The sequence below is a fragment of the Haemaphysalis longicornis genome, unplaced genomic scaffold, assembly GCF_048455015.1.
Source record: "Haemaphysalis longicornis isolate Haplotype H1 unplaced genomic scaffold, Haemaphysalis longicornis Haplotype H1 scaffold_9, whole genome shotgun sequence".
Lineage (NCBI taxonomy): Eukaryota > Metazoa > Arthropoda > Arachnida > Ixodida > Ixodidae > Haemaphysalis > Haemaphysalis longicornis.
Genome location: NW_027526460.1, coordinates 98,782,830 through 98,810,696, shown reverse-complemented (window position 1 = coordinate 98,810,696; position 27,867 = coordinate 98,782,830). Strand labels below are relative to the sequence as shown.

Sequence of the window (27,867 nt, the reverse complement as noted above, 5' to 3'; positions counted from 1 at the left end):
ATGGGAAGTCATCTCCCTAAAGGGCAGAACAGGCCTAAAGCGCTCTCCTGGCGACGTCAGGCTGTGCATGGCTGCACGCATACGCGGCACCGTCTTACTGTTTTCTCGCCTGCCTGGAGCAGCGGGAACTGATTAAATTATTCTTGTGCGCAGCGCTTCGCGGTGGTGCGCAACATATTCAGTTACAGCGCGTATCTGCGCTCGAAGTGCTAATCTTCGAAATGTTGACCCACTAGTTGTTGTTGTAGGCGAAAAACGCCAGGTTGTCAGGGGCTCACAGCCAGCATTTCCACGCGCAGTAATAATGACGAGAGAGAGAGAGTGTGGCTCTCCGTATGGCTCGTTTATGCGATGCGAGTTACGCATTGATGACAGGAGCGGTTTCGTCGACAAAAGCGCTCCTTTCAGAGTTTCTAGTTTGATCAGTCCTATTGGACCCTACCTGTTACTTGTCTTGACCACCCAGTCACCTGAAGCATTTCCGGTTGGTTTGCATCAAGTGGCCGCATGCGAACGTCGGCCAGCAATATCAGTATTACGCCCTAGCTATTCTGCTTGCGCTGACCTTGCGTTGTGGCCACTGGCATGGCGTCCGCTTTCGTTACTTGACGCTAGCCGTTCAACAGAGCCGAGGGCTTTCACTGTACTAGTACATAGTACGCGGTCGCTCACGGGTTGGTATCCTTACAGCGCAGTCATTGAATGCGCGTTCTTGTCTTTTGCGAAGAACGTTTCCGTCGCCGTCGGTGTAACCGATCGAACCATCTATCAGGAAATGACTCGATGTAAAAAAGCGAGTTTGAAGCGGAGTAGAGGTTGAGTGAAGCTGATCGCGAAGAGAGCGCGCTGAGAAAAGCAGAGGAAGTTAAAGAAAACACAGTAGAATGAGTACTTCCGTGAACGAGAAAACCAACCGCCATATGGGCTCTGGCTTGTTAGCGCCTGTTACCAGCTATCGAAATGCCGTTGGACTCTCCCTGCTGCTAAAGTTCCTGTATGCAGATTATACGCTATCTCGTAGTCCGAATGGTTGCGGGAGAGCCACTCGTCTGGTGTGCGGAAAGCCTTGCAACCGCGGCTCAACCACGTAATTGTGGCGCAAGTTCTTCGGGGCTGAATCTTGATACAACATATTCCGCTTTTTACAGTCAATTTGCAATGTCAAGCTTAGCGATCTCCTTTTGCCTAGTGTGCAGCAAAACAATTTTGTTTCACTAAAAAATAAGCTCCTGTACCTGAACGCCATGAACGCTGTGAGAGCCTTGATTGAAGGGGGCTTAAGGGCGTTCTTTTTTCTGTTCCAAACAACCCAGCACGTTCTTGGCTATCTTTTATTGTGAACATATGTCAGCCATAAAATTCTACCGATCTGTCCAGTTCAAATGCGAATGATTTACCGCGCGTTTTTTCGTAAGAAATATTTGCATTAGCTTTCTCATGATACACTACTTCCGGCCGCCTAGCTGAACTTCACAATAAACGGCAAGTTATAGCGTGTATATCGTGTCGGGCAACACTGCAACCGAAAACGTGCTCATTTTCTGCCTCTAAATCATCATTGCTCGTGATTGTCGCGGGCAATGCGGAAAAGACACTCCAGCGTCGTCCGACCTCTTCCGCCCCATTGGAACGCCGGAAAGCCATTGTTCCCAGGGACCTTGTGCTTCATTTTCATTAATAAAGTTACTACTACTACTATTCGTTCTGTTTTGTTAGTGCAGCCAAGCACGCGACACCTCGGCATGGCGTTGCAGAAACGTCCAGAAAGTAGACATCCCCGCTCACGAAACCTGATGATAACACGGAGCACGTTGGATTTCTATGGTTTTGCTCACGCTGGCGATGCGATGCCGCGCGTTGTGCGCGGCCGGCCAAGTGGAACGGAGCAGGCACAGCGCCGCCAGCGACGGCGGCAGCATCGTGGCCGTAAAGAATGCTTTTCTGCACGGCATCGGATTACCGGAGCCACGTAATCAGAGAAGCGCGTGGAAAGGAGACGCACAATTCTAGCAAGGAACTCCACCTGGTGCGCGTTACTGGACCATACCGGGCTGCAGGGGTGGCTGAGCAGGTTTGGCGCCTTGATTACGCAGAGTGCGAACCTCTACACGGAACGCCATATGGTGCACGTTTCTAAATTATCCGTGGCTGCACCGGAACCTGAGGCAACTTGCCGCCTTGATTACAAGGAGTGCGAAAGTGGCCCGCCGAATCGCAAAGGAGATGTCGGTGGAAAGCTGGCCCGTGAGCTCCGTAGTATTCGTGTGCGCAGGAGATGAATGAATCGCTAGATTCAATGTGGTGCTACAGGGGCGGTAAATCGACAGCCCTTTCATATTTCCGTGGTTGCTGGTGATAGTTTAACGTTCATTCAAAGCCACACATCATCGCAATAAAATTTAATAGCATTGCAAAGAATATATCCCTGTGAAATCTGTGCTCAAAATTTGCCTTGAAAAGGCTTATGACCATCCCCCGTTCTTTTTTTCTTGAAACGACGTTGCGCAGCCACGATGTTTTTGATAGGTGATGTGCGGTTCTTAAGAGGATGTTTAAGCACCCCCCAAATTTCTCTCGCCGCTGGAATGTACGGCGAATGCGAATCCTTGTCAATTGGATACGAATGACTGTCTGTTCACAAAAGGTGCTCCGCGTTCTATATGACTGTTCTTGGCTAGTAAAGACACCCAAAAATTTTTAGCTCATGGTCAAATGAAGGAAGGCGCCCCTTTTTGCGCAGCCATTTTGGCACCCGACGACATCAGCCTCGCAAAGGGCAGCGAATTTCGGTGCTTGGGCCTCGTCACAATGCACCAGGTTCTGCAGGACTCGGTGCGTTGCAGGGTTTAGAGTTAATGGTATGTTCTCCTACGGTAAACCGTAGCCCCGGCGTGCCTATAATGCCGGAAATAACAGTCGCAGACAAGCAAAACGGACGCATCGTGAACTGGAGAGACAGCGTTGGAGAAGAATGTTGACAGAGCTGCCAGAAGGGCGGAACAGTGCAGGTGGAGTGCCTCAGTCGATGCCGTAGATGTCAAGGTAATGACACTGTAGTCATTGCAGCTAGAGCTGAGAGTAGACCATGTTACGAAACTTACGCCTGTTTATGGGCTTTGGTGCCGACCGCCAGGGATTCTCGAAGACTCCTTTATTCTGTATCGTGCTTGCGTCTTCCTTTGGTTTCGTTTCCTCGTTTTTTGATGAGAATTTGTATGATAGGCAGACTGGCCGCAATTTGTTCGGAGTTCTTTTAGCAATGATCCGCTAACAAAGCCACGTTCGATGCTCAACCGTTGCATTTAATAAAAAGTTCAATTTGAGTAATCTTGTAGAAACGAGGATGGGGCTGCATGGGGTTGAAGAAATTTGTTAGGAGGGCATGCGGAACGTACCGTAAGAGTCACTGCGAAAATTGGGGAAACGGTAGCAACTACCGCCATCTCGAGATCTTTGGATTTAAAATTGTGCCTTTTGACACTGCGTGCCATTCCACTAGCGGTTGGTTTCCGGGAGTTATTTGAACTAGAGGGCTAGGTTGAGCCCAATCGAGTTCCGAGCTCGGTATCATGAGTAATAAGCTCACACTGCATTCAAAACCGAAAGTGGAGGTTAAAGAGTGTTCATGTAGGCGCCAAGTTTGAAAATAGGCATTTATAGGCCCTAATGGGCATTTACGAACTAACGTCAAAAGTAAGCGTTTATAGGCACTACAAAAACACCATAAAGGCAATTTCCTACCTATAATTCATTTTCACACACCAAATTGGCGCGACAGGAGTGCAAGGAATAAAACAAGCAGTTGCCTATCATACTGTCTCTAGTTATAACAAAAAAATTTCAAAGAGAGATTGAAAATATGGCGAGTATTTGGTGGTGTTTGTTAGAACGTGTACTAGCAGTAGGATGCCGCCTATGTTCCGTTTCGGTTTCTAGAGGTGACACTTTTCGTAAAAGAAGACCAGCTGTATTGTTTACCAACATTAACTCCGGTCCCAATTTCCTCCAGCGCACTTCCATCTCTTCACCCTCTGTTCTTTTTTTCAACGTGCTTTCAACTTTCCTGAGTGTCTTACCCAAGACATGTTCCACGCACCACGGAAACACGTCTTTTACTTTGTCAGCAAAGTAAACAGCTACAGTAAAGTAACGATGAAACCGGGAGGTAACACTGTAGAGCCCGGTTCCCCGCAAGTTCATCGCGACAGAACGCACGCCTGTTTACCGACGTAGATTAGGATCAGCAAACAAAGGAACGACATCCCCTCTTAAGACAGCATGGAGAAAGGCATGCTTTGTTGAAGCTAAACTTCTCTCGAGGCTGCTTCGCGGCGATAAACGCGTAACACGACAAATTTACAGGACCTTCTCACGTTGCTCGTCTGCGTGTCCTCCTACTCCCTTACTTGCACGGCTTCGTTAGATACTGTATCATTTAGATACTGTACTGTATTGTGAGATATTAGATACTGTATCATATAGTATCATTTCATGGATCCAGATCATGAGATTTCATGCGAGTGCGAGTCAAGGATTTGCTTATTCAGTAGCGCAGCAAGCGACACTTTTATTCTGGCGATCATTACATTAGCTTTTAGTAGCTTACCACGACTTCCAAACGTAAGGTTCGAACATCACCGAAGAGTACCAAGCTGAAGAAGTTTTCAAAGTTGTGAATAGGTAATAAATTCCCTTTTTAATAAACAGGTTATTATTCATTTTTCTATTGGCCTTATTTTTTGTTCTTCCTTCCTCTGGGATCAAGAAATGATTCCCAGGGCAAGCGGATGTTTTTCGGGAACTGACTTGCTTTTTTTCTTCTAAATCACTGTTTTCGTGCTTTATAGTCTAACGCACTCAGCAACAGGCCTACGATACTCACAGCGTCACAAGTCCGTCCAAACCGCGGAATGCTCCGTCAGAGATGGCTTCAATGGCGTTGTGTGAGAGGTACCTTATCAAGGTGAAGGAAGGCAGGCCACAAAACGTCAGAAATACACTGCGACCAATCCCCGAGTTGCTTTGTTGTGAAAAGCTTTCCTACGAACCTGCTTACCGAAGCCTACCTCACACCGAGATGTTCGTAGTTAGGTAAGCAATACAACTCTGTTCTCAAGCACTGTAGTTGCTAACATGTTGAGCCTTATTATCTTTTTTTGAATATTCCCCTCCATGCGGTAGCAATTATCCCATTTTCAGAGTTGTTGCATCAAGACCACACTTTGCCACGTATGACATCGATGTCAGTTATCCATGAATTTATCGCTGCTGGGCGCAGTCCTTTCACTCGCGACAATATTTCCAAATATCAGTAGTGGAATAAATCGCGGATTTTGTTTAGACAGACTTACAGATTCTGGAGATTCTTGCTACTGGTGAAAGTGTCTGACGCGATGTGACGAATCTTGTTCCCCTGAAGGTAGCTGCAAAAAAACAGTTTTTATATTATTTTTTTTGTTCTGAGTTAATAAAACAGTTCATTAAACTCACTTTAGCGAAACGAGTACCTCGCATGCAATTTTTCAGGAGTTCATAGAGACTCCTTTCCATGCCAAAGCATGACATTTTGAAAGTTACCTCTAAAACCAAACATTATGCAGCTTCTGGTGACACTATTTTCTGTTCAAGAACTGCACATATGTCATAATGTAATAAAGCCATCTTGTATTTGAAATATACGCAGGACGAAGCATTCCACCGTTAAGAAAACAAACAGTAAAATGGTAAATTAACAGGCATTTTGTTAAGCGGTAAAGCTCGCTTTAAAGATGTGTATTCTGCAGAAGGTACTTACACGTTCTTAAGCCTAGGTAGGTTACCGAAAACGTCTTCGCCCAAAGTTGCGACGCCAGACGATGACAGGACACTGCAGAAAGAGTCATTTTTTATTCAAGAAGCTGTAGCGTGAACCTTGTTAACCTAACACAATTTTTTCTGAAGAGCCTCTTTTTATTTGCTGTGTCAGGTTCATTCTTAACCGCATCAACTACTGAATGCATGCGACCAAGAAGACAGTGATGTAACTCAACGCATCAAATACTTCTGCGATATACGCAAAAGGCACAAGTCTGGCACCTGCAATGAAATACAGCCCCAAACTGCAAAACTGGTAGCAGCCGAGTTGTTGCAGGCGTTGGTCGTTAGTAATAAAAGATATTAATGTTCAGCCGAGTTCCCGGAAATCAAGGTGACTACACATTTTTATTCATATTTAATATTTCAGTATACATTAGCTATATTAGTTTGTTTGTAAAAGCGCTGTAACAGAATTTTTCTAGTAGTCTTCTGTGCCAACATGAGCAGATGGGACGCCATTACCTCTAACGGTAAAGACATTGTGGATTCATTGATTGATTGTGGGGTTTAACGCACCGACGCAATGCAGGCGATGAGGCGCGCCGTAGTGGAGGGCTCCGAATTAATTTTTACCACCTGGGGATTTTTAACGTACACCGAGCTCTGTACACACGGGCATTTTTGCTTTTCACCTCCATCAGAAAAGTGGCCGCCGCGGCCGGGAATCGAACCCGCGACCTCGTGCTCAGCAGCGCAAGGCCTTAGCCACTGATCCACCGCGGCGGGTAAAAGCCATTGCGGTAAAGACGCGGAGCAAAAAGTTGCCCAAAGAAAAAAATAAAAAGACACGATCACGTAACTTTCTTTGGCCCTCCTTCATGTCAGAGCCTTTACAACCCGCCCACTTCTCCGCATTCTCGGAGATGTTCCAGAATAATTACATAATTGAGGTTGGGGGAAGTGCATGTGCCAGGAAGAAAGTGCCGAATGAGCCTTTTACTCCGTCTTGCGTGAACTGTTAAGGGCGTTGTCTCAGCCCACCAAATCATGTTCCAACGGGAGAGGCAAGACTCCTACTCTGCGGAGAAACGGTACTTTTTAACGCGCATAGACAAAGAAGGAAAATGCCTTCGCACGCCGAAGAAGCCACTACCGGTGACAGCGCTCGTGTGAGTGGTTCACTTGGATTTCACTGTGACTTCTCCTCAGCGAAGCAACCAGAAACTACTCTACATTGCCATTCTCGATGGAGGCACTGTGAGTTTCCATACAAGATGCTTCGAACCGTAGACAGCGAGTGTACTGATTTCGCTGATGTTTTTTAAACTAATAACAAACGCCTAAAAACTCTGTGCTTCTGTCGTGTCGTTTAAATCTTGAGCATCGCGCTACTGAGCTGCCAGCAAAATCTACCCAATGGGTCTCGGGAAAGCAAAGCTTACTACACATTTCTACATTCGTGTTTTAATCAAATGCGCATTTTCAGCGGAATTTTGACGCAGTAGAACAATACAAGTTATTTTCAGGGTCTATACTGATTTTTACCCGGGCCAAGAAAGTTTTACTCCCTAGACTTACAGGAAGCGTCTTTGGCAAACATCTTAAAGCATCGCTTGGCACGTGTTCTCCGCCAAAACTGGCAGAACTCAGAAACTTTACGGTGCGGTTGGCCCGCCATGCAAATCACGTGTTCAAAAAGATCGTACAGAGACGCCGCCTAGTATAGGTATTTGAAAATAATTCTTCAAGCTGCCTCTAATCCAAGCTCTATAGTGTGGGTACTAAAAGTATCAAGGACTGCTGACTTTTTAGAATTCAAGTTGTTCAAGACTTCCGCAGCTTTATTTCTGACCATATGCTTAATAAGCTAACTAAGCGTTTTCGCACCAGTTGACATTAAAGAGCCCTCTTTCTCCCTCTTAACGTTGTCTGGCTATTCAGGTACGACGGAAAATCACGTGGGCAAGGCAGGGCATTAACTAAAATAGGAAAGAAGAAATAACAACTTGAGCTACTGCAAGCAGGCAGAAAGAGCGTGCGATTGAGTTTCAATATTGCTTAGGGAACAAGAAAAGCAGGGAAAATGTGTAAGTTGAGACAAAAGAAAGGTTCCCCGAAAGCAATCGAAGGTATTAAAAAAATAAAACCCTCGCAAGCCTTCGCGCTGGCCTCAGAAATGCGACTACCTAGCGATTTATGCACTTCCAGTTATCTTTGGGGGTTCTGCATGCCGCCAATATTTGCAGCCATGGGCATGAACCTAGGTCTGGATGCTGCTGCAGAAATGGGTATCTGCTAATTTTTAAGCACAGTTGTGCACCTGCTATCACTTGCTCAGCGTGAAACACTTCGAGGTATCACGATCGAAAATGCTCTGTTAATGTATCGTGTAATTTAAAAGTACTCCACAATTGTAGCACAGCTCAGCAGGTTTTAATGTCCAAGCGCGATTTTCGCAGGCCTGGACACCCTCACTGAAGGTAAGGCGCCGCAGATGATATGTCTGATATTTGGAGAGAGATGCAATTTAATACTGCGGCTAGTCTCGTGAGATCATGTACCATTCAGATGAATTATAGCTACCGCCGGATCTTGCACGAGGATATTGATTAGTCTTGTTTTCTTCGCATGGCCTTCCGTTGACTGCCTCAAGCGCTTCCACCAGTTGTAAAAAACTTCGTCAGCCCTTCCCCCATGTGAAGGACGAGTAGCGAAGCTGTAGCGCCGTTTAAAGGAGCCATGAAGAGAAAATGCAAGTTGGTTTTATTCGAAAGATTTCGTGTTTTATAGTGCCCCCAGTGCTTGTCCGGATACAAACGGTGCTTTATTCACTGAGAAATTAAACAATTTAGGTTAAAATTTTCATTTTCCCGCTCAATCGTGCGTTTTCGTGGTCCCAAGTGACATCACTGAAACCGACCGCTCTGCAGCCTAGAGTACCTTCATTCACGCATCCGCCGTACAGGGTAGAGACACGTATACGCTGGCGCCGCCATGTTTGGTTGCTCGCTCGCCGCCGAAGCAAGTCATTGTGTCAAAACCGCGCTAAAATTATCGCCGCAACGCGGTTTACTGAAGAAGTTTGAATCATATTGTCTGTTTCGCGTTGCTAGGTCTCGTGGGAAACGAAAAGAATAACGCGCTGAGCCCGTTGGCCCAATTGCGGCGGCACGGGACCGTTCGAAGGTTGTCTCCACCCTGAACAGCGGTGTTGGTTTGTTCCCGCGTTTTTTTACGTTCCGTAGCCTAGATGGCGCCACCATACCGTGGCAAGCGTTTGGTTTGTTTTTGCCCGCATTTAAACCTGGCTTGTTTTTGTTCTGGGAGAAAATATTCGTTCCCTGAAACAGTGCTCGCTCGACAAATGGGATCACGTAAGACACCGTTGCTTGCGTCAATCGGCCAGTGTCGTCTGAGACAACCCCAAGCCCCGTAGGGCTGTGCAGCGAAACCAGGCATGCTGTGCGCAGTACGAACAGCAGAACGCATCAGTACTTCTATGTTTACATGTGCTTTCGTAACTTCCACTGTTTGTCCCATCATTCTTATAGCTTTGTAAAGAATGTGCCCTAAATTTAAGCGCAAATCGCTCGTTCGTCTAGTTTGTAAGCTCTACCTAATTTGCGTCTGCTTCTGCCAGCCTCCGCCAATCGCAGAGCTTAGCCCACGTGACGACATAGGTTCTGTTGCGGGAAATGAGCTGGTGGGTCGCATGACCATTCCCGTTTTTCCTAATTATGTAGCTTATTTGAGCGAAGTTTACGTTAAAAGTGGTGTCAGCATGATTCTAACGAGACAATCTTTTGAATGAATCAAACTTGTGTTTTCTCTTCATGGCTCCTTTAACTCAATTGACGCATCTATGCTCGAAACAAACCAGATTTGTGGGTAATTTGCGGGTGAGCATACTTCTCAGTTAATTACTGAATCAAACATGGAAGGTCTAGAGTAAGGTAGCTAATATGGTGGGTTGGAGTGCGTTCATAATGGCCAGCGCAGATGTCTAGCAACTGAACTTTTATCAGAAAAGCACCTGTTATATAAGCAAAAAAGTGAGATAAGAAACCCCAAACGGCTCAAAAAACTTCAGGCACCAAGCACTTAAACACCCGACATGTATAGGAAGACAACCTGACCATCCATAAGTTATATTGACGGATGGCTCACGCACGTGTCTCCGCTCTATATAATCTTATAAGCTTCGGCTATTTCCCGCGTGCGCTGGATTTTATTTCTCATCACCACGACTGTCCGATTAAACTGCGGAGCACAGCCGCGCTCTTTGCGCTTGTGTCGTCCTTAGTCTTCTTGTCCGGTTTTTGTCTGTGCTGACCAGTATGAAGGTCTAGAGTATTATTCTAGGAGACAAACATGCTGCTACCTGTTTCACCCCGTAGAGGCCAATAAATTGACAAATGGCAGGAATTCTACACTATTTACAACTGGACTGTGAACTGAGTAACTAAGAAAAACAGACAAAATTCGGCGTAAGCATAGAGCTATCTTCGCCACTAATTTTCACATAGTTTGTTTCGAGGTAGTTTTGGTAAACAAGAATTACTGCCAGGTTTCTGTAAACAAACTCCCTTGGTGGAAGTCGATACATTGACAGCATACAGGAATTCTGTAACGTCCACAATTTCACTGTGAACTGACTTGTAGCTTTCTCATCATCATCAATATTGCACCACCCATCATAGCCATCCCATGCGTTCCACCATCATCAGTATTCATGGCACTGCTCACGGGACGACATCCGAGTGGGTGCAGCGCATTCCTCTGACTTTGCTGGCGATTTGGGTGTGCCCTGAAAATCGTCCTGCCCTGTTCGAGGGCAGAGCTGGTATATGGTTTCACACGGCGGCTACCTTGCCATTTGTTCGATTCGCCAGGGCAGTCATTATCCTCAAGGGATTATGTGGAGCAACTACGCGTGCTGTTTCGGGAACTGCAGTCTGAACCTGGTCTACTTTCGCAGCCGAGAGACGTTGATATCACCTCGGACTTTGGGAACGCCACTCACGTCTACATCCGCAACGACACAGTTCGCAGGACCCTCCAACCTAACTGCGCTGGCCCATTCCCTATAATAGAGCAGCGATCTTCCACCTACGTCGCGGAAATTAATGTCCGCCCTGGCACCATTACCATTCAGAAGCTTGCTGATATGAATAATTCAGCTCTTGACCCTCCGAAGGAACCCCGAACTCATCTGCGATATGTGGGATTTGAACCGGGGATTCACAGCAGAAGCCCGGAGCTCTGCCATCTAAGCGAATAAATGTAATGAAAAGAAGTTTGTCTTTATGCTAAGTAGGATATATTTAAACGGGAGTGTCTCCTTTGCGAAATAAGTAAGGTGCCTTACGGATTCATCAAGTTGTCTGAGGCCTCTGGCGATATCGAATTCATTTGTGATTGCCAATGCTTCCCACACATGTTCTCACAAACATACTTCATGAATTCGTCTTCATAAATGGCTGAAAAGGCGAATTTGCCTTTCAATGCTTTGACATAGTAACTGCACAACGACCGCAACCGTCGGGACCAATTACCATTTCGAAGAACTGACATTCGCGGAAGACGTGGGCAACGATGCGTTCGCGCTTGCTCCCCCTATTGCACCCACGCGCTGCTGCGTTTTGCCGCACTGACAAGGAAGTCGCAGGCGTTTGTTCAGGCGAACATATTTCAGAAACCCGGTGAAGGTTTTTGTGCAGAGGTGATGCCGAATTCAATTTCAAGAACACATAGGCTGACTTAACGTCGAAAGTGACGAGAGGAACCAGAAGACATTACAGATGGGAGGACCCACATGTTGCAACTGCTGCTTAAAGGGGCAAAGCAGACAAAGTACAAGTTTGTTTTATTCGAAAGATTTCGCGTTTTATAGCATCCCCAGTGCTTGTCGGTGTTTTATTCACGGAGAAATTAATCAATGTAAGTAAAAAATTTTATTTTCCCGCTAAATCGTGTGACTTCGTGGTCTACAATGACATCACAGGAACCGACCGCTCTGCAGCCGACTGAGAAGCCTTGTTTATCGTTAGTGAACCTAGATGGCGCCACCATACACCGTGACAAGCCGTTTCGGGCCTCTGGTTTCTTTTTGACCGTATTTGAAGCTGGTTTGTTTTTTTTTCACGTAGAAAATAATCGTTTGGTGAAACTTTGTGCTCGCTTGACAAATATGGTCACGTAAGACACCGTTGCTTCTGTCAATAGGCCAGTGTCTTCTAAATGTGCCCCAAAGGCCAGCATTCCCGTGCAGCTAAACCAAGCATAGTTCGCGTAGTACCAATAGCAGTACGCATAGCAGTACGCATTTACGTGTACTTTCGTAACTTCCACTGTATGCCCCACCATTCTTACTGCTTTAAAAGAATGTGCCCTACATTTGAGCGCTAATAGCTCCTACGGCAAGCTTATAAGCTCTGCCTAATTTGTGTTTGCTTTTGCCGGCCTCCGGCAATCGCAGAGCTGGCTTGTATGACATCATAGGTTCTGTTCCGGGAAATGAGCAAGTGGTTCGCATAGCCAATCCCTTTTTTTCCTTTTTATATAGCTTATTTGAGTGACGTTTACGATAAAAGTAGTGTCAGCGTGATTCTAACGAGATCGTCTTTTGCATCATCCAAACTTGTGTTTTCACATCATAGTTGCTTTAAACGGGGCATTTAGTTTATTGGTTTATATCGGTGCTTACAGCGAAGCTTTACATACGTATGATGGCATAAATTTTCGTGTCCGCGAAGACAATGCCCCACATGCACAGGTCATTTCCTTGGAAGTACACTTCGAGTTAGGTCTTCCGAAGGCCTATGACCCCCCGGGAAGCGACGAAAAAATAGAGAACGCAATGTGATCGGCGATATACACGCAAAAAGCTACTGAAGAGGCGACCACTAGATGTAATACACTCCTGTGATAATCTTCGATGGCTGCATACCGCATATCGTCGAATCAGATAAGAAGAGGTTCGCCGAGTTCATACTTGAATAGTTTGAACGGTACCGTACGGATTCGCGTAAGCCAAGCTTTTAGCGTGAGTACAGTGGCAGGTCATGTACAGTATTCATTCAGCGACGTTCAATATCGGTGCCCATATTTGGCAGTTCTCTCAGTAGAGTACTAAGCAGAACACATTAACAGCAATCCTTCATCAAGGCCTTCGTTGAACCGTATGCATTCATGATTCATTCAATCAACCAATCATTAAATAGTAACTATTTAAAATAATTTTATTCTGACAATACTACAATACCATACCTCAGTACGAATGGATCGATAGACGGATAGATAGAGCTATACATTTAGGTATTGCAAGCCCTAACAACAGGATGTCCTGTACTCCTACCTTGTAGATAAAGAATACAAACAAAAAAGAACCATACAAATTTACCATGTGTAGGCAAGTAGAAGAGCGTCACTGCAATAAAAAAAAAACAATGAAAAGGTGGCTAACGTGCATGACAAGTGAAGCTGCAGCACGTTATCTTTGGGCTAGGCCGACCCGCTTACTTTCAAATCTTCCAAAACACCAACTAGATAAATCTTGGATTCTTTTTCAAAGAACAATATTACAGCCCTAAGAGATTGTCTGCAAAATTATATTATGCACGACGTGTACATGACTTGTACATCCTAATCTACTGTACGGCATGCTACGCTACCTTTTACCGTACATTACTTCAAGGGCGTCCGCAGAACTTCTTGCAAGGGGGGCATCCATTAGCGGGGGGGAGTACGGTTGGATAGCACCAAAAAGGCGCTATTTGTGGTTACAAAAAGTACGAACAGCGAATTAGAACCAGGCTTGGAGGATATACATTGGATTTTATTACCGAACAAAGAAATAGAGTTAAAAAAGAAAATGCGAAAAGTTACTGTCACTTTGTAAAGAAGAGTGGCCAGTCTTGCTACGTGAGGGTTCTCGACGCACGCCAACTGATTACCTGCACACAGTATACATCCACATACATATAATTGCACTCCGTCAATCTTCCTTGAATGGCAGCTGCAGACGCCTCGGGTTTTTCTGGGCAAATTGCGAGATGACATGTGTGATGACGTCTGTTGAAATGGCTCACGCAATAAAGATACTATTCGCCTCCCTGGCTTTCAGTGCAGTACAGGCGTACAAGAGTTTTGAGGGGCTGATTTATAGGTTTTGTTTCGGGGCTTGGGTGGTGCCGAAATTTCGCAAATTCGAAGGAAAAGGTGTACAAGGTGATGGGATGGAACGGGAGGATGTTACACTCTCCCTACTAGGTGACTAGCGGTGAAGATGTTTTTGCTAGATATAGCTGCAACTTTGTCCGAAAACTGAAGTTCTTCTGGTAAGACTGCATAAAACCAGAGTTTAGAAAAAAAAGTCAAACCTTTCAGTATTGTTCGCTATATTCAATAGCCAGCACAGGCAGTCTGTTTCACTGCTGTCACATGACCGGCAATGTTAGTCAGTGTCTAAAGTGGAATGTTGACCGCAGTCCTGAAGGGCGTTCCATGCGGATACGCAGGACCTGAGAGTGCTAATCATGTGAGTAGCGTGGATTGTTGCGCTAGTTGGTTCACGTACATAATTAAAAAAACTTTGCGCTAAAGGACGGGGCAAGGGAGAGAACGTCGGTGTCGTTCTCTCCTCTCTTCCGTCCTTCAGGGCAAAGTTATTTTAATTATGGGCCAACCAAGCTGTGCAGATTTTTTGTAGTGCATAAAAATATCCGAATTTTCAAGGGAGGGGCAGTTGCCCCCCCTTGACCCCCCCCCCCCCCCCCCCTTACGGACGCCCATGCATTATTTCTTTCCAGTGTTTGACTTAATTTATTCACTACAGCGACGTTAAAACTCTTCTAGCATGAACTAGACAGGTGGAACTGGTCTGGCTTGAGGACAGTGACTATCCCGTTTCTGTCGACTACTAGATGAGTACATCACACGTGCTGCTCGGATATTCGGTTGCGTTTTGCAGAGTATCCTGTCCATCGCACTGTCTTCTTTGTTGATCTTGTCGCTCTCTGCAGGCGCGCAGGTCTTCGGGGTTTCTCACAGTAGGTGGTGCATACACAGCATCACTTGAATAGAAATGTGATACCTCTTGCACGTGTGTCTGTATGTTAGCGGAGACACAAAGTCCTGTCATCCTACCCATCTACATCACCCCTGCAATAAGTGGCTGAAACGTACAAATCATGTGCCTCAGTTAAGCAGCGTCCCTTAAAAACGGTTAATCACCAGTAATGTATGCGCGCACTTGTTCCTCTCGCCGATTTGACATTTATGTCACTCCATATATTTTGCAAACTGGCTTCGATATCGCCTCTGCGCACAACATATCAGTAGGGACCTGAAATACGTTCGCCTGAACTAAGGTATAGGCTTACTCTTTCCCCGCCATGATACGAAGCCGCTCGAGAGCACACCCGTCCCCGGTCAACGCGTCCCCCGCCGTAATTAGGGAATGGACGACGGCTCGGCCCGGGAACAAAGGGAGCACGCACGAGCGCATCGCTCATCCCGCCTTCCCGGAATGTCCGTGCGTCGAAAGGGTGCTGGGTCCTCACGGTTGCGGTCGTTGAGAGATTAATATGTGGGGCGCGAAAATCTCTATTCGCCGTTGGAGCGCTTAGTTAGGGCGGATTCCTGAAATAAGTTTCGGGGCATTTGTATTGGGCAGCATTCACAAGAACAAATCAGAACATTTCTGAACTCGCCTGCAAAGTTTTTGTGACATCGTGGCAACTCCTTATTTACCACAAAATTTTGATTCTGGTCCCTAATTCGTTGCCGCTTGGGATAAAACCAATTAATTTATTTATTAGGCGTTGTAGCTTGCCCATGTCGCCTAAAATGGATGTCGTATTTCAAATTGACAAGTAACGCACTCACGCATTCACTAAAACACATTTTGCGCTGATGAAACTGGCTTGGGAGCGTGTTTGTAGAACTTTTGCCACAGCCCCGTTTACCACGCAAGGAATGCACCTCAAATATAGGGTGTAGGGGTCAAACAATTTTAGCTTGTAGTTGATGAGTCATACAGTCCTGTAGTAAGCCGGGCACCCAAAAGTTATCATACTTGAAACTTAGGGTGCCATAGAAAGCATACATAAAAATTCCAACCCCTAAAATTACCGAGAAAAGCAAGGAACAATGCGATCGCTGTGTACGGTGTAGGAATGCGGGAATGGTCGATAACATGATAATAAAGGGAACGATGCACCCGCGTTGTATCTGAGCCCACAATGCTCAAATGATGCATCTGGTGACTTATCATTGAGCAACCAGGGTGGCTCAAATCCCCTTTATTTTCCGCTTGATATGTACTAAATAGAGGCTGCTCACAGATCCCACGCTTAAAAACGCCTTCCTTTTTATATTCCTGGTCGCGGAATGATTGTCTAGGGCATGTTGGGGCATTCAATTGTATTTAAATCCGTTTTTCCAACCGGTGCCACGAGGACTTCGAGAACACAGGGCCAAGGTATAAATGTAGAGAAATATATTGAAAATTAGGCCACTGAAATGAATTAATACGTAACCTAAAAAAATAGCACACAGCAACGGGTGGCATCGCAAGCTGCAACATTCAATTCCCACCGAGCAACACTTGGTTTTCAGCCTCACTGTTTCTACGGGGTGAGTATAGTACCGTCTAATGGCACTGCAGATCAGGGCCAAAGGTATGGCTTGAGTGCCGCCCGCCCGCATTCGTATTTTTGAGGCTAGGCTGGCATGCTTCAGAGAATTGCGAAGCGCCCACATAGGCCATATGTCATCTCCTCTTCGTCTGGTGGCACCAACGTGTTAAAACACGCGACACATGATGTTAAATAGCTACGTAAGACTAATTTAAACAATTTTATTGTGCGTTCATATTGTAACGGTAAACCCATTCTGCAACGTTGCCTTGGCCTTGTGGATTGGCTCAGCTGAACAAAAGGAAGAGGACGCGGGAGCTGGACCCTCTGTAAAGAAAAGAAGAAGCCGGATCTCTGCTCGCGTCGTCCTCAACGGTGCCTGATATCTTCCCTGCCTTCGGACCCTGCGCTCTTGCCTGAATGATACCCGCTTGGGCGTAACAGTTTGGTGGACGGTGCTGGGTACGTATCGACGACGGGACTCCCAGACTTGCACCGAAGCCGACGCGTTGCGGGCGTACTATTAGCGCCCCATACCATATCTCAACCTGCGGACAACCGTCTTCCCAACTCACCGCCAATGGCCGGCTGGTATCCCCAACGAGAACCACGAAAATTCTTTGGGTACGCTGAGGAAGACGTTGAAGAAGGGCTCACCCACTATACGCGGGCGAGCCGATACAATCGCTGGGATGCCCCTGCTCAGAGGGCCAACGTTGCAGAATTGGTTTACCCTTAGAATATTATGAAATTCTTTTTAGAACTCCAACACAACAAAAACTCTAAAAGATCAAATGGAGAGCCAGTGTGTTCATTTGCGGTAACCTTTTTCCCTTACAGTTCTTATATCTACGAGGATGTAACGGATTTTGGTCTTTGACCGACGTGGGTCAATAGTCGCCGTGATTTGCGCCTAGCAACCAAATAACAATTGACACTTCAGTCTTTTCATCAACTTAATGGGCTCATCAAACACGTAAACAACCTAATTCCCTAACATCTTTTTGGGGGGGTATAACTAACCATAAGGTTTTTTTCTCCGGGTACGAAACCTGAAAGGAATTCTTTACAAGACTCAAGCCTTTTTACCGGTGTTTTTTAATCATTTGCGTCAAATTATCCGTTTTATTTTCTTGCCCACGTTTTTTCTTTGCAGTGTAAAGAAAACTAACACAGTCGCAGATGAGCACTTATTATCAATTGAAGTTGAAGTGTATTTTCGCGTTTTAAAAGAGCGTACAAGTAGTGGTTGTGTCTGTAATTAAGTATACGCGCTACATACAACACTTGGCGCTGCAGGTACGCAATTTCGATGTAACCACGAGTGGTGTCGCATTGGAGGAAATATCAGCTAGTACCTTTACAAACTTGTGCTACCCAAGCCCCGAAAGGAAATGAATGCGGAAGAAGTGAAAGAACGCCCCCTCAGTGTGGGCAACTAGTACATTCCGCTCTGGTTCCAGCGGATTCGCCGGCTGGGACGAAAACTCCGCTTGGAGCGTTCCCTCAGGACGCGAGTAGGTGGTCCAAAAAAGAATGTTTCATAGGAAGTGTTTTGAATGTGCGAATGAGCGTGGAAAAGTGCGGACAAAGTGTGAAGACAGAGCTCGGAGTTTGGCACTTCCAAACTTTGCAGCGGAATTTTTTGTGATCAGCAAACTGGTTGTGGTGTTAGCCGAGACGGGAAGTTTGACTTGCGTCGAAAGACGAGTTGCTTTCGCGCAAAACGCTGAAGCCGCTGGGTGGAAAATTGTCAATATATAAATATGAGGGATTTAAAGCTGAAAAATGAAACCCAGTGCCTACAGTAATATGTAAATTTGAGTCACTTGTGGACGAAAGTGAGTAGGACTGAAGAATTGAAATTATACAGTTTTCTTCTGAGAAAAACGAACAAACCCGCCCGGATGTTTCGAATTATTGTATTCAAAACGCAAAGCAGATATCTCGAAACGCATTTTTGAGATATGCTGGCGGTACTGAATATTTTTATGTATTCCGGGCCAAAAAGTTTTTAATTGGCAGAGAGTTTTGCAAAAAAGCGATTTTGGGAGATTACGATACGTTTATTATATATAGGATCGATATCCGCTATTCACTGCTTCATTTTGCGCTTTCGATTGTGACAGCCCGTGCACTATAAAGTAATATAATCTTTATAAACACGTAGTATGTAAAATAGAGCCTCCCAAGAAGCAACCTTTTACATATTTCGACTTCAGTAATGTGGCCTGGGCAACTGTACACCAAAAATTCTGCGTTCTGTTTTTGCTCCAGCATTGCCCAAGTCCTCCGTTATATTTTTCCGGAGAGAGAAAACAATTACAAAGTACAGAAATAAATGACGCGATTTTGATCTTACGGACTCAAGACACACCTGAGGTAAGAGGTGAAGCGTGTGGAAGGACAGCGGAAAATCTTGGGCCACATAGAGATTTTTAACACATGCCGAAATCTCAACACATGGGTGTGGTTGCTTTTTGACTCAAGCGTCAGGGTCAATGTAACTACAATTTGTTTTTACCTAGATAGCTATTGCTGTTTCCGAGCGTCTGTGATTCCTCGTGAAGCACGGGTATGCTTTGACCAACATTTTTTGAAAGCATGTGATGGTATACCTTTTTTGTGACGGCAGTGAGACATTACTTGTGACTTGTCATTTGTAGATGGAGATCTGCCGAGACAGTGTGGGCGAATTTGATAACTGTAAGATCTTAAGTAGTTTACACGTATTCTTAGTTATGGCCTGCAGGCATTCTAAAGTACAAAATAATTCGGCCATAACCCAGCCTTTCCTCGACAATTGTAAAGTGCTATATATATGGCACTATATATATAACACTGCTATATATATAGCTGTATATATGCTCACCAAGCGAGAAAACTGGGAGAATTTGTTCAGAATCACTTTTAAAGAGAGAGTAATGCGGCAGGAAGACCCGAAGAACACCGCATGGGCACTGGTTTTAAAAGCTCAACCTTTTATGCAGACAGGAAAGAACAGAGAAAAGCGCCCGCGACGCAAAAAAGGGTGCGTACAGGCATTACCAACTATGTTACAGATAACCAACTTCAAGATATAGCAGCGATATTGACGGCATGTTCATGTATGCGTTATCGACCGCTGGTACTGCGTTCATCTGCTCTTGATCTCGCATACTGGTCTTTTTACGTATGAGGCTGCGCTAAGGCGCAAATATACAGTAGCGAGTTTATAGGACGTAGGACAACGATTTTTTTTTATTCCGTTGAGTCTGTGAGAAACTACTGGTTACCCAAATAAGAACCAACTGTATTTCTCTCTTCGAAAACAAAAAAAACACACCAAGACCAAAACCAAGTGATTCTGTTGATGCAGGAAGCGTCGCATTGCCTCAAAGCTCTAATAGCATGGTGTAAAGTTTGTCGGTTGTCTTTCGCAAATACGCGTTGCGCATTTCGCGCCCAGGGCGAAAATGCGTTTCAAGAGACCTTTCATGTGCGATGACCTATCATTACAACTCTTTAGAATGCTCCCACAGCGTGCTTTACCCCGTACCATTAGCGCGTGCTAGTTCTTACGTTGTAGCAAACCATCCGATCAAGTTACAACGGTATTCTAGGATATTAGAATTCTTTTTATGGAAGAGTCTTATCTTTTCCAGCTGTATATATGCTCTCACGTGTCACTGCTTACTGTTTGCTAAAGGATAAAATTATTGATTTCATGTTCAGGCCTCCACACCACGGTAAGCGCGAAGTAAATTAATTGTATAATTGCTTGATAAATGCTAGCTCGAACGTCTGTGACACTTCGAACCATGAGCATTGAGTTTGATCGTCCTTGAAATACCTGACATTTACGCTTAAGAAATTTCACAGATGCATGTGTTGAACGAAGTCCTTGTCGTGAAAAGCGGCGATGTGAAGACACGTGTCTTGAATGTTGTTATTTTGAATCGCGTTTTGTTTTCATTCGTGCTTGTTATTCACATTTTGAGTGAATTAAACAGTTTACGTTAGGTTTCCTTCTGTAAAATTTCAAGTTTGTCTTTCTTGTCTTTTCCCTTAACAAAAAGCATTGAGCGAAAGCCGACACCGAAATTTCTCGCTGCAGTACTGGTCCGGAAGCGTATAATGACGGATACAGCTCTCCCCGATAGCAGACACAACGACGGTATATGCACCTGAATGTGGTGAGTAGCTAACAGCCAGAATATAAAGCTCAAGCACAGCCGTCACGCAATAAAGAAAGCTTGGATAATCGAAGGATAGATAACCATGGTGAACTACAATAAGGGAAGCGAAAAGTGGGAATTATAAAAGCGCAATTTACGTAAGCCGAACTAAGTTTACATCCCCTCCAGTTCAGTAAATCGAAATAATTTTTCTCTTTATACTATACTGAATCATTAATGTTTTCCAACGCGTAACACTTAGTTTCAAAGCAAGATTGCAAAACAGAACACTGCAAAGCGTCCTAAAATGCATTCGATGCGTAGCCCACCGCAATATGCATTTTCCACGACCGAGTATATAGATAGCCACCTGCCAATGAGCGGCAGTCCCCTTACAACAAAAAGGGGAAGGAAAACGCAGCGCTATTCGGTGTAGTGGCGTTCAAGAGTACTAAAAAAATGTAAACAAGTGTTTGCATAGCGATAGTCTTTATTTGCGAACTTAAACGGGGCAATTTTGGTCGGTCTGTGTGCCTGTCACTCAATTCAGGCACCCGTGCTAAAGTTAGAGTTCTTGAACGAGACGTTTATCTAGGCAAAATATTTTAAACACATAAATTTGGTGACAATGTCCCACTCGTAAACATTGTTGAGCAAAACAGACAGAAAGATTAGAAATATGTGACAGAAAATAATAATGCATAAGGGATATTTGCAGTATTGTTTTTATTAAACATACATGGCTGTTTGATTTCCGCCGTAGCAAATAAAAAATACGCCTTGAAAACAATGCTTCGCCCAAATACAAAAAGCGTTCATGGTGTCTCCTGGGGGTGGCCTTCAAAGGAGTCCAACAGTAACAAATGGTTTTAGTAGATGGGACGCGAGCAGTGAAAAGGGGCAGGTTTGAAATGACGTGAGCAAGCCTGTGCTGTGTGCATGGCGGGACGAGCGAGACGGGAGGACCGAGACGGGAGGACCGAGACGGGAGGGAGATCATGAGAGGTGCGCGCGAAAGAGTTGATAGGCCTTTACATGGCATGACGACCGAACACTGTGTTCTTTCGACGACAACAGTAGCAAAATGAGAAAATTTTGTCGGGTGTGCGGGCTTGCTCGGTATGTCCCAGTGTTATTTCAATATTTTCCTCGAGTGAATTTCTCCCGCATTGTATTGCTGATTTACCATGGGAGGAGGCAGTGGTATTAATCGATGCTCGGGCTCGAATGAGCGCTTATACTGGGAGGTTTCGTACACTAGTTGCAGTGAGCATATAATCGTACATGATGGTTTATTGTTTTGTGCCGCTGTGCGAGACCAGCAGACGTACGGCCTAGAAACTTCAATTTGCTTTCACAATTGTTTCGTCGATTTAGTACGCGAGCAGTGAATAAAAAAGACAGTCAATAAAAAAAATAAGTACGGTGTTACAATGGGAAGTGGTACAAAAATTTGCTATTCGTTCCGCTTTAAAGCCATTTCGAGGGAGCTACCACAAGTGTGGCTCTCTTTCCAGAAAAAGAGCCCTGATATTGTACAAAAAAAAAATCAGCCCTTTCGGAGCTTCTTTCCACCAAATTCACCTCGCCCTTCCCGTCAAAATTTGCAAGTGCACACAAACTTTCACGCACAAAAACCTCACCAACGTAAAGCAAACTAGAGATTGGTTCTGAAAGTTTGAATGAACAGAGAGGCGCAAAAATAAAATGACAGTTTAGCAGACGAGTAGTGTACTAGCGTTGTTTCTTGTGTACGTTGACACTTTTTGGTAAAACCGGATCAAAACTGACCCTCACAATTGTTACGATGCGGCAACGGTCGTTTTTGATTAGTACTATTTGTGCGTTTTACACCGGCAGTCGCAGATTACAGTGCAAGTAAAGTGAAGCGGGCGAAGTTGGTATTAAATCCAGCGCCATTTGACGGCGCGCGCCGTTCCTGCCAAGTGTTTCTTTTTTTTGTGCGTTTGTTCCCGCAGGCACCGGCAGCTGTGGGTAGGTCGCTACCTAAAAATCCCGTCGTTTTTACACTTGAAGGAGAAAGCGAGCAATTTTTAAAGATCTTGCTTTCGCACACTTGCGTAGCACGACAGCCGCGCTTGTCAGCTGTGCGGGAAAGGAACGAAGGCTCCTGCATACTTGTGAAAGATGGGGCCGTGAGTGCGATATCAAGAATGACATGAAAAGAAGTGCGCGTCCTCGCACTTTCCCAAGGTCGAGTGCAGATTTGTCGCAGAGAATCTTCATGTTCCAAGCAAAACATGACAATAAAATTGCTTTACTTATAGTCGTTTTCACGTTTTCAGAGTTTCTCAACTTATGGGGTTTATTTACGGCAGCAAACCCCCTTAAAGTTGTCGAGTTCCACCAGGAATTTAAGCTATGCTAGTTATCCGTCCGTGTTTAGCTACCTCTGGCGACTAGTAGAAAGTACTGTTCCAACACTTCGTCCAAATTCGTCAAACATCTTCTCTGGAAAGCCAAGGTAAAGGCTATTTGTCGAGGGTTCTCTTTATTTCATAGCTGGTATACAAAGTGAACAGCCAGAAATAGAAAACAAATTCGCAGTAATTGCTTCTTAAAAGATATCATTGAAAAATTTGTCAAGGACATCAGTGCTTCAGAGTAGCCTGTTTATGGCTATGCAGGAATTGAATGTTAAGTATACTCACACTACAAATTTTCCTACAATTAGAATAGCAATGTATACATGCCCACCATACTTGAGAAGTCTTTCGAAGATTTTGTAAGTGGCTTTATCACTGTCCTTGCGCCTAACAAACGACTTTCTGGTTTTTGTTTTGTTTTTTCTCGCATTTGTTTGATGCATTTCGAAGCGGCGCTTTCAAATGTCCCGCATCAAAATATGGAATCTCTTGGTTTTTTATAACATACACGATGCGCAATAAATTACAGATGAGCACGCAATCTTTAAGGGAATTTAGCCCCGCAATACTTACGTGTTAAAAACTTCGTGAATGTCTGTCTAAAAAATAACTTAACGACGTAAAACTTTTGACGCAATCGTGCATCGTTGACAAAAAATAGGTTTGCCCAAAGCTATAGCCGCCCCCAAAACAAGATACCAGGAATAGCATAATAAATCGAACTCCTACGGTTTCGTCGTGCTACAAGGAGTAAAATGATCTTCTTTGAGAAGTACGCATTTAGCAGTCAAAGGTTAATACTACCGAATTACTTGGGCTAGAATAAGCCAGTTTCTTCCCGAAGATCTTTCAACAATTGCTTGAAATAACGGTCTTAACGTACCTTTTGTCCATGCTAAGCACGCCACAATAAACACAACCTAAAGGAGACTTGATGATGACGATAACCTGCATTACCGTTTGCAGGTCTATTGGTAGGCCACGAATGATTCGTTCGGCCGAAGAGCCGTATGTTAAACGCCACACCGTAAAGCACACGTATAAGGAACTCTGCTGATTATGGCGGCCTGAATTAACGTTCGCAGGTCTCTGGATATGCAGAGGGTGATTCGTTCGGCTGAAGGGGATGCGATTATGCGAGCACGCGCTCCTGAGCGTAATCCCGAGTGTGCTTGCGAGCGTCGTGCGGATCCCGAGGTTATTGAAACGAAAGCAACTTTCAACATAAATATACCTGAAAGGCCAGCAGCAGTTTTCAGTGCCTCATCTTCCCACATCATTAATATCACAAGATCGTGCAACGTTTTTACTGACAATTTTTGCTACTTGCAACAAGTTATAAACGAGAGCGTCGAATTACGCAGCATTTTGTAAAAGGGTACCAACTCCTAGCGGCTAAGAGCCCACTACTAGCGCCATTATGACCAGCACTTCTAGAATTTATGCAAAATATGATGACGCTGCCAGCCTCTCGAATCGAAGCTGCATCAGTCAGAGCCCGGATGCTAAAAAAGAATTCTTTTTTTCCGCAACTGGGGTGAGGCCACTCGGTGAGGCCACTCGGTGGTGAGGCCACGTTGCACCTAGGTACACATATATTCTCCGCAAAGTGAGGAGAACGAAAATGGCAGCATCTCCACTCCGCGGATGGTGGCGAGGGTGCGGAGTACGGGGACTCGAAATGACATCCAAGTTGCGCCCCGAGCGACATCCGATTTCCGCCCCCACCGTCATTCGATTTGAGCCGTGAGTTGCGCCTTGATTATTCCCTAAATGAAACTGCAACTCATGGTTCAACTCGAATTTCGGTTGATGGTGGTGTGCGCACGGATGGACGCGGACGGACATTGGGTTGTCCCAAGGTACTCCGCACCGTTACAGGCGAAGGAGTAAGCCGTTTGACTCTCGGGTACTAACTCACGGTCGTAGCCCAATGGTTAAGACGACTGACACTAACTCTGTCTGGTCTACCAGACACAGGCTTGAATGCTGCCGGTGCGTGTGGGAGTTTTTGCTATAGTGAATGATATGCGCACGGATTCGAACGGAGATTGTGCGCTCCTAAAGGGCTCCGCACCTAATAAGCGTCGCGGCGGGCGAATTCTCTATACCATCAGACGAGTAATCCGAAAGTTTGTATTCGGATGCAACATTAAGCTTATGTTCTGTCCAGTGAATTTGCTGAGATACCAAAAATGCCTATCTCTACTTAAAAAAAGAGGTAAATAAATATAGGTAAAAGCGAAAAGGGTAAAATCGGAGAGACCTGTGTTTTTCATACCGCCCAAGCCGGCATAACTTTTGTTGTACTCAATAGAATTAGCCCTCCAAACCTGAATTTTTTATTACGCTGCATACGTACAGAGCGCCGTTGTTGTGCGCGTTTGCAACGGGCGCTCAAAAGGCTTAAGAAAGGGGGCGCCGACAAAAGCGCTACGCAAAAAAAAAGGACGCAAAGACGTGTTGGTGCACCGAGACAAATTTCGCGAACGAAAGGTATTGATGCTTTCTAGGGCGCTCGAACGCCAACAAAAGACATCTTCGGAGGGGCTCTTGTGCGCTTATCCTAGCCGCCCTCACGAGCGTGAGGGGAAACACCAAGAACGGGATTTTGAGCTTCGCACGATCCATGTCCGTTTCGGTTCAGGCCTGTTGGGTTTACAGGGACACCGAAGTGATTTGTAAATATTGTGTGATTACTTGCGCAAATTAAGATCTGGAGTCGCACGTTTCGACCAGTCAGGGTGCGTTTCCGCGAAGTTATTCCGTATAAAAATCAATTGGAAAGTGCTGTCCTCCTTGTCGATTTCCAATGACGTTTCTTATGACGCTTACTCGAGCAGACGTGGCTTCACTTTGTCTACAGCGCGGCCAGCCGGCCCTCCGACAGGGTGCGTCGGCTGGCCGCCAGCAGGCCGTCTCATTTCATTCGCTCAGTTAAAACCGAGCACCCGCAAGATTTGTGATCGGAAAAATGTAGTTTTGCTTTGATAGCTTGTAGACTGTATTCGGATTAGTAAAGTCAATTAAGTCAAAGTAGTGTCACACCAGCGCACCTGCAATACGTCAATTTGCTTACTAAACTTCGCGGAAATGGCTTCGCTTTAGCTGAAAACTGCGCATGGCCAGCGACGGGTTCTCTAGGATGAAATATAAGCCCAATTAAACTAGAAGAGTCGCGATGGTAATGTAGGTAATAAGGATTCCAAATCAACTGAAGCTTTCATCTTAAAGAGTAAAATAAAGGTACTGGGAGCACTTTTTCGTCGTGTGCACTAGGCAAACTAGCACATCACACATTTGCGGTCGTTTTTGCTACCTGAAGGAACGTGTTCTCTGGTGATCACATATCTGCGGGCTAGGCGGAAGTTTTCTGCACACGTGTGATACAAGAAATGTTCAGCTTAGCTGCTCATTCAAGAAATAAACAGCGAAGTACATGTCAGGGTAGGTCTTTAAGAGGCATATGTATATCTTATTATTTACAAGTCTCGTACGTTTTCATAGCTCAGTGGTTTGCAGCACTGCGCGAGTGTTACCACGCTGTGCGGGTGGTTCAAACCCAGGGCGGGGTTTATTTTTAACACGAAAGTATTTTATTCCCGGATACACAAAAATTTTAGTGACGTATTATCCGTCACGGAAGTGACGCAGTACAACGGAGGAAGCGGCCTGTAAAGGGTACACCCATGCACACAGTGTCTCTTGCGCGGAAGCAACCTTTAGTAGTAAAGCGTACTTTATACTTCGGGTCCTTCGTTTGCGCGTTTTGTATTACAACACGAAAGTGTTTTATGCCGGTATACACCAAGATTTCACTGACGTCATATCCGTCATGGAAATTACGCCAGTTTACCTTTACCCGCCAAAAGGACGTTGGCTCGCCAAGCACACCCACAAGATAGCCACCGACCCGCAGATCATGCTCAGATGCAGATTTCGCTCCACATTTCACTTTCGTGTTTTACCGATTTCTATGAGAGAGGAACCAACCACAGTTTTTTTTTTTTTTTCCTTTTTGGCCAAGTGTCGGCTAACTTTGGCCAACCAGCGGGTACTGCTCAGAGGGAGAGGAGGCATTCGAGCTCCAAATATGCGATAGAAACGCATCCCAGTTCAGCATCTCCGACGGTACGGAGGAGTTCTGCACTACGCACACCTCGGCTCGTACTTCGTCACGGCATGGAAGGATACTTGCTCCCTAAAATCGGTGCTAATGGGTTAATCTGGCCAATTTCTGAAGCACAAAACGGCAATAGCTGGAAATTGACATCCTAAAAGTATGCCTAACGCGCGATCAAAGATGTGTCGACAGTCAGGGACCTGCTGCCCGGAACCGAAACCGAAAGTAGTTTGAACAGCTCTTCAAACAAAAGCAAAGCCCTCAGATAAAAATGGTGTGGGGAGCGCCTTGGCACGACACCTTCTGGCCTAGGGGGTGTCGCCCGGAGCCCGGAGCCATGAGCTCCAAGTCTCGCGGCCACCAGGCCGCGAGACTTGGAGACTTACATCCTTACTTACTGCGAGACTTACATCCTCGTCCGGGCATACACACGCACACCAAAAACACTCTCTGTCCCCCCGAGTCCCGAGTCCCCCCGCGCGGTTCTTCCTCACCACCGTCCGCTCCTTCACCCCACTGCCCGCTGCCCCGTGTCCGCCAGCGGCATCTCTCGGGCCTCGACGTCCCCAGGTCCTGCGGCCCGGTAGCCGCACGGCAGGCGAGGAGGGCAAGGGAGGGAGCTGGCGGCGTGAGGCTCTGGGCAACACCCTCTAGGCCAGAAGGTGTCGTGCCAAGGCGCTCCCCACAATGGTTAAAACGTGACGCTCTCTCTTATGCACCTTAATGCAATCGCTCGTGCATCCAAAATGCAATCTGCTTCGACC

General features: G+C 45.6%; 1 protein-coding gene across 3 annotated transcripts in view; it reads right to left on the bottom strand.

Annotated features, from left to right (window-relative positions):
- LOC144151380 (uncharacterized) overlaps positions 1–27,867 on the bottom strand; it is a 155,790-nt gene that overhangs the window by 65,397 nt on the left and 62,526 nt on the right. For all 3 annotated transcript variants that reach the window (XM_077682414.1, XM_077682415.1, XM_077682413.1), the window contains exons 7-9: positions 5,795–5,866; positions 5,352–5,423; positions 4,883–4,954 (exon numbers count right to left, since the gene is read on the bottom strand). In XM_077682414.1, coding sequence (XP_077538540.1) covers positions 4,883–4,954; positions 5,352–5,423; positions 5,795–5,866 — 216 coding nt within the window. The remainder of the gene's footprint in view (positions 1–4,882; positions 4,955–5,351; positions 5,424–5,794; positions 5,867–27,867) is intronic.